General features: G+C 42.4%; 1 protein-coding gene across 1 annotated transcript; it reads left to right on the forward strand.

Moving 5' to 3' along the window:
- The first annotated feature begins 3,278 nt into the window (after positions 1-3,278).
- On the forward strand, positions 3,279-4,202 carry LOC134573013 (olfactory receptor 6C3-like). The gene has a single exon (XM_063432371.1). The coding sequence runs from the start codon at positions 3,279-3,281 to the stop codon at positions 4,200-4,202; it is 924 nt and encodes a 307-aa protein (XP_063288441.1).
- The last annotated feature ends 2,905 nt before the right edge of the window (positions 4,203-7,107 follow it).

Consider the following 7,107-nt stretch of genomic DNA (forward strand, 5'->3'; position numbering starts at 1 on the left):
AGGTGGGGTATAAAACACGTTAGGACAGGAAATATCAATCAAATAAGGTGGGAGTGAAGCAGAGCTGGAGGATAGAGTAGAGTGCTGCCCTTTAGGAGAGAGCAAGAGACAGGTTTGTAAGGTAGAGGTTACACTGGGAGGCCATAAGCTTTCCTAAAGAGATGGGTTTTAAGGCACTAATTAAAGAATTGAAGACTAGGGTAGAGTAGGGTAGTAGGCAGGCTATTCCATAGGAACGGAGCCACCAGGGAGAAGTCCTGCAAGCTTGAGTTGGCCGTATGGGTGCGAGCAGCGGTCAGCGGTCACGGCCAGAGCGGAGGGACCAAGAAGGGGCATATCTATGGATCTGTGAAGAGATATAAGAGGGGCTAGAATTGGTCAACGCTTTATAGGTATGGGTTAGCACTTTGAATTGACTCCTATAGGATGCAGGAAGACAATGTAAGGACTGACAGAGGGGTGAGGTGTGAGAGGACCGACTAGAGAGAAAATCAGTCTGGCGGCAGCATTCATTACAGACTGTAACTCTCAGAGTTATTGAGTTGTGGACTGACTAATTCCTATCACAGTTCAGATAAACCTCTTGCATATTACAGCACTTTGAATATTAATTTAATGAAGGGGTTTGTCTATTCTTTTTAATTGTGAATATTATTTTTATTGGTGGGTCTACTATTTAAATAACAGATAACTTGAGGCTTATTTTCTATAAACGTTTGGCTATCCATTATATAGCAGTCTGTCTTTTTGCACATGAGGCAAATTACTGTCAAATTAGAGCAGCTCTTCTGTGTCTGTCTCACCCTGTCTCCCTGTGTCTGTCTTACCCTGTTACCCTGTGTCTATGTTACCCTGTCTCCCTGTGTCGGTCTTACCCTGTCACTGTGTGTCTGTCTTACCCTGTCACCCTGTGTCTGCCTTACCCTGTCTCCCTGTGTCTATGTTACCCTGTCTCCCTGTGTCTGTCTTACCCTGTCACCCTGTGTCTATGTTACCCTGTCACCCTGTGTCTGTCTTACCCTGTCACCCTGTGTCTATGTTACCCTGTCACCCTGTGTCTGCCTTACCCTGTCACCCTGTGTCTGTCTTACCCTGTCACCCTGTGTCTGCCTTACCCTGTCACCCTGTGTCTATGTTACCCTGTCACTCTGTGTCTGTCTTACCCTGTCACCCTGTGTCTGCCTTACCCTGTCTCCCTGTGTCTGCCTTACCCTGTCTCCCTGTGTCTATGTTACCCTGTCACCCTGTGTCTGTCTTACCCTGTCACCCTGTGTCTGCCTTACCCTGTCACCCTGTGTCTGTCTTACCCTGTCTCCCTGTGTCTATGTTACCCTGTCACCCTGTGTCTGTCTTACCTTGTCACCCTGTGTCTGTCTTACCCTGTCACCCTGTGTCTGCCTTACCCTGTCTCCCTGTGTCTATGTTACCCTGTCGCCCTGTGTCTGTCTTACCCTGTCACCTTGTGTCTGCCTTACCCTGTCACCCTGTGTCTGTCTTACCCTGTCACCCTGTGTCTGCCTTACCCTGTCACCCTGTGTCTGCCTTACCCTGTCACCCTGTGTCTGTCTTACCCTGTCACCCTGTGTCTGCCTTACCCTGTCACCTTGTGTCTGTCTTACCCTGTCACCCTGTGTCTGACTCACCCTGTCTCCCTGTGTTTGTCTCACCCTGTCTCCCTGTGTCTGTCTTACCCTGTCACCCTGTGTCTGCCTTACCCTGTCACCCTGTGTCTGTCTTACCCTGTCACCCTGTGTCTGCCTTACCCTGTCACCCTGTGTCTGCCTTACCCTGTCACCCTGTGTCTGCCTTACCCTGTCACCCTGTGTCTGTCTTACCCTGTCACCCTGTGTCTGCCTTACCCTGTCACCCTTTACCTCTGTCTGTCAGGTCTATCTCGAGAGCTTTAAAACACGTTCCTTTAAAGTTTATATTACACTGTTTTACCTTTAAACACGTGCTGGTGTTAGTTTGCTCACTCATGGGTGAGAGATACCCTCCCTAAGATGTAAAATTTCAATTTATTATTTATGGACAAGCTTTTCATATGATTTTAAAAGGATTTTAAGTTTTGAAAAATATTTTGCATTTTTTATCATTTAGATTTTTTTTTATCTATTGAATTTTTATATAATTAATATATTTTTACTTTTTATAAAAAAAATTGTAAAACTTCATTTAAAAATTAAAATCAATGTAAAATATCCCAGCAAACTGTATTTTATTTTCATTCAGATTAATTAATTATTCATTTTGTTTAAGTGCTCTCTCTCTTAGAACATGTCTTTAGATAATGCCAACTGCTCACTAGAAGAGAGGAGGGATGGTATTAGAATAGTAAATAGGGGTTCTGGATGTTCTCAGTATCCCATCCCAGATTAAAGATTTATCATCATGGATATAGGGGGTTACCAAGTATTAAGGAGAATGAGGAGTGTCATAATCTCAATGCTAGAATACAATGTTTAATATGTTATATGTTATGGCTAGATGTTTGCTTACGAGATGTCCTATTTGCGTCTATTTTGACAACATGGCACCCCAAAGAGAAATGTTACCAATAAAATTCAAAATGATACATTTGTCATTATTCAGAAAAGTGCTACTTCTGCAAATCATTTCTCATCTGGGAGGGAACACCTCATCTTAAAGGGACACTATGGACATTGAAGTGGTCTGGGTGCAGTGTCCCTGCCCCCTGTAGCTCTGCAATGTAAAACACTCAGAGAAACTGCAATGCTTATATTGCTCTATTAAGACTGCCTCTAGTGGGGTTGAGATGGGCTTTTTAGTGTTACGATTACATCTTCCTAACAGTAAACCAGTTTGTTTAGATACACTATGTTGTGTTTTCTATTAATCCATGTCTAATAATGATATTAGGCCTTTTTCTAAGAGTCTCTCATGATGAATGAGTTATGTGGCCTTGCCTTTGAACCCATCCCTTATTTCTGATAAAATACAAGAACTGGTTTTGCATTACATTCTACTAAATTGTTATATTTTATTTTTTATTGCAGTGTTCTTTGAACTGCACTAATTGCCCTTTCGCGATACCGAAAACCTGAATGTAAACTCATCTTTCTGTGGCAACACATAAAGACTTTTTCTATTCTACTGTTAAGAGAGCTGAGATGTCCCTATTTACTAAGGGGACCTCCCTATGTAATCTGGTGTTGAAATCTAGTGGGATGGCAACATGCAGAATAGATCCTTGACAAACGTCCTTCATCAAGTCTCAACAGATATCTTCCAATATGATATTTATTCCATCTAGAAACATGGAGAAGCTAAATCACACCATGGTGACACATTTCGTCATTAAAGGGATTTCTGATTACCCTGGGGTGCAGATTATTATCTTTATTGTGGTTCTGTTCCTTTATCTCATTGCTCTTGGTGGTAATATGACCATCTTTCTACTGACCTGCCTGGATCGTCATCTTCACACTCCCATGTACTTCTTCCTGGGTAATCTGTCCATCTTTGACATGATTTTTGCTACGATAACTCTACATTTTATCTTTGTTTCTTTTATAAAAGGTAATGGAGCTATTCCATATGTTACCTGCTTTACACAAAGCTTTTTTATTGGATCTTTTTCTAGTAATGAAATTGTACTCCTTTCAGTTATGAGCTTTGACCGTTATGTAGCCATCTGTAACCCCTTACGGTATACAATGATCATGAACCCAAAGGTTTGTCTTTCGCTGGTTATTTTCTGTTGGGTTATAGGCTTCTTAGAAATCATGCCCTTTGTTATTTTACTGTCAGGTTTCTCCTGTTACAGATCAAATGTAATTAATCACTTCTTCTGTGACATTGTGCCAATCATGAAACTTTCCTGCAGTGACACTAGAGTTCTAGAGACCTTGTTCTTCTATGAAGGCATGATTCTTTTGAGTCTTATCCCCTTCCTTCTCAACTTCATATTCTACCTTCTTATTATTGTTACCATACTGAAGATCAGTTCAAACAGTGGGAAACGTAAAGCCTTCTACACATGTTCTTCTCACCTAACGGTTCTCCTTCTGCTCTACACAACCTTCATTCTCCAATACCAAAGGCCAATCACCGAGGACAGCCTGGATTATAATAAATTCTTTGCTCTCTTTAACACGGCTGCTCTTCCCATATTAAACCCATTTATTTACAGCATTAAAAATAAAGATGTGAAGTTGGCTTTCAGAAGAAGACTGAGATAATAAAAAAAAAAAAAAACAATGCATTTATTGTATTAAGGGAAATAGCTGCAAATCAGTGGGAGGTCCGTACGTCAAACATGTTGTTTGTATTGTACATTGCTTTTAGAAAGGTAACCAAACAAGCTTTATGTTGGTACTATGTCAGCATATAGATATTATTAGACTTGTGCATTATTTTTTGGACAATTTGCAATTCATTCAAATTCTGTAACTCTGAATCGTCATATGGCCTAATCATGAAACAAACAAAATGGGCCCTTTACTATAATGAAAAACTAGCAACTAAATCTAAATTTCAGCAGAGGCAAAACTAAACAGTCCCCCGGAGCTACACGCATAGGCGGTGTGCTGCGGTTACTGCTATGGTAACAGGTGAACATCCTACTGTCCTCTGCAGCAGCCACAAATGGGCAGTGGATGGAGCTATGTCAAGGGTGGGGTGGACAAACTGGACATACATGACTTACCAACCCATCCATGGGCTTTGGCTCTGGGGTAGAAAAATAATGGGTGGGTGGACAGGCTAAATTCCACACCATATCCATGGAAGGATGCCATTGTCATTGTACATCTCCCAAAGGTAAGGGCCAATGTTGCATCTAAGGGGGCTTGTGACCCTTAGGCTCATTGCCATCCCCTTATAAAAATAGCTCTACCTACCTCCCACTCACCCTTATAACAGTGAGAGTGTCTCAATAAATACATAAAAATAAAATGTTATGCTTACCTTCAGTCTTTTTTTTCTTATCTTCTTTTCTTCAGCCCCACAAAAAGCCAAATCAGAAGCCATTATTTCCAGATGCTACTGTTAATAATAAAAAAGAAACAAACTGTAAAAAATATCAACAAAAAAAAGTGCTGTAAAAACATTCCCATGCAAGTCTTGTAACAGAGGAGACTTGTCTGTCAAGAGCGCTCTGATTGGATGACTTAACGTAAACCAATCAGAGTGCTCTACTGACTTTGAAATGTGTGGGAAGGCCTTAGTAAAGTCTCTCCGTGTTAAATCGGCTGTGCTGAAGGATTACTCATTGTAACAGTGATGTAGAATTATTAAAAAATCTTATTGTATTTACATTGAATTGCTGCTCTAACTCTGTATTAACCTGATACTGTGACAAATCCTCCATTTTGTCCTCATAACCTGACTTCTTCATATGAAAACTACATTACATGACAGTATTTCTCAGCACATCTAATACAATAGACAAGGACAGTATTCTCCATAAGGATATGACTAACCCAGGAACTGTTGAATTTCCCCTAACTCGCAACAAAGTATAATTTAAAGGCCACGAGAACACAGTAGTAATGAAATGTTCTATTCATAAGAGACCTTGCACCTAACCACGAGATTTGACATCACCGACCGAGTAAAATGACGCTCAAGACCCCTTGTCCCCCACCCGTGTCCGAAAAAGTACCACCTCTTGGTGGGTGGACACGGAACTAACCACTTAGCTTTTGATCCAATTAATCATATTGATAGGTGGACACTAACCCAGACACTTAACAATTAATCCAATTAATGATGTTTATTCACTGATATCTTGATAATCAATGATGACGAAAATGTCTCTTAAAAGGGCCTGCGCGCCCGCTGATTCTCCACTTGCCAATAAATTTCCTCGAAGTTATTTTAACCTGAACTCCGTGTGTCAGACTGAATTACTTCAGCGTATATACGCAATTCAATTCTCTTTAATTTGGACAGGAACAGATAGACACTTAAACATTTTGGTTTACTGAAAAAGTACCATAACAACTTTGGCGCCCGAACAGGGACTCCGGGCTATGTCTGGCCGGTGAGCCGTCCTAAGGAAGACAAGGGTGGACGGAGGAATCCAGGGGGAAGGAAAGGGAGACTGATCACCTCCAGTTACACGGTAGAGACTTCTGCAGAGCCACCGGTACGTTCCGGCCCCTTTGATTGACCCGTCCACGTGTCTGTGACTGCTTCCCGGGAGGACATCAAAGACAGGTAATATCTTGCCCGGAGTCTTATTACCCATTTGTTACCTGCATTTAGTCTATCTGTTGCCTGGGTGTGTCTAGTTTGGTTGCCCGGGCTGAATGTTTATTTGTTTCCCCTTTTTGGGATAAAGGGGGGTGGACCAGTGGTAGTTTGCTTGAGGGTCCTGTGTTTGTCTGTTTTCCCCTTTTTGGGATAAAGGGGGGGGTGGACCCGAGGGATTTGCCTGGAGTCCTGTTGCCTGTTTTACTCCTTTTAGGAGCCACGTGTTTGTGGCTGTAGGGAAAAAGGGGGGTTGACCTGTGGATGTGTTCCTGGGGGTCTTCTTTGCCTGTTTACTTCTTTTAGGAGCCTCGTGGCTGTGGCTGTAAGGAAAAAGAAGTTTGTGGAATTGTGGGATCTGTGTAGAATCATAGTTTCCTGTGATCCAATTTTGTGTCACTTTGATAGCCTAGCTAGCTTCACTGTGCGCTTTCGGACCATCCAGCTCTAGTTGAGTTGGGGACGTCCTGACCCGGACCATCCAGCTCTAGTTGAGTTGGGGACGTCCTGACCCGGACCCTTCGGCTCTAGTTGAGTTGAAGGTCCACTGATTATTTTAACTGTGATAGGAGACTTAGCCTTGTGGCAGGGGACTCAGTTTCCTGGGGGGATTCAGGCAGGCATTGCTTGTTTTCCGCATCACGTGGTAGTGAGACTTATAGAGTGGGTTTTATAAGGGCACTACGGGAGTGAGGGTGGCGTGGCCACTTTAAGTGGACTGCTGTAACGAGGGAGGCTAGAAAGGATTTCGGACCGGTGTTAGCTGTTATCCTTGGCCGCTGGTAGTGAGACTTGAGGAAGTCATTCTCCGAGCGGGGACACTACGAGGTTGAGAAAGGTGACTTTGGAGTAAGCACATGTAGAAGGAAAGGGATTACTGTTGATTTCATT

Source organism: Pelobates fuscus, chromosome 9 (genome assembly GCF_036172605.1).
Source record: "Pelobates fuscus isolate aPelFus1 chromosome 9, aPelFus1.pri, whole genome shotgun sequence".
NCBI classification, from domain to species: Eukaryota; Metazoa; Chordata; class Amphibia; order Anura; family Pelobatidae; genus Pelobates; species Pelobates fuscus.

Coding starts and splice junctions, on each gene's coding strand:
- LOC134573013 (XM_063432371.1), top strand. CDS start 3,279: ATGGAGAAGCTAAATCACACCATGGTGACACATTTCGTCATTAAAGGG.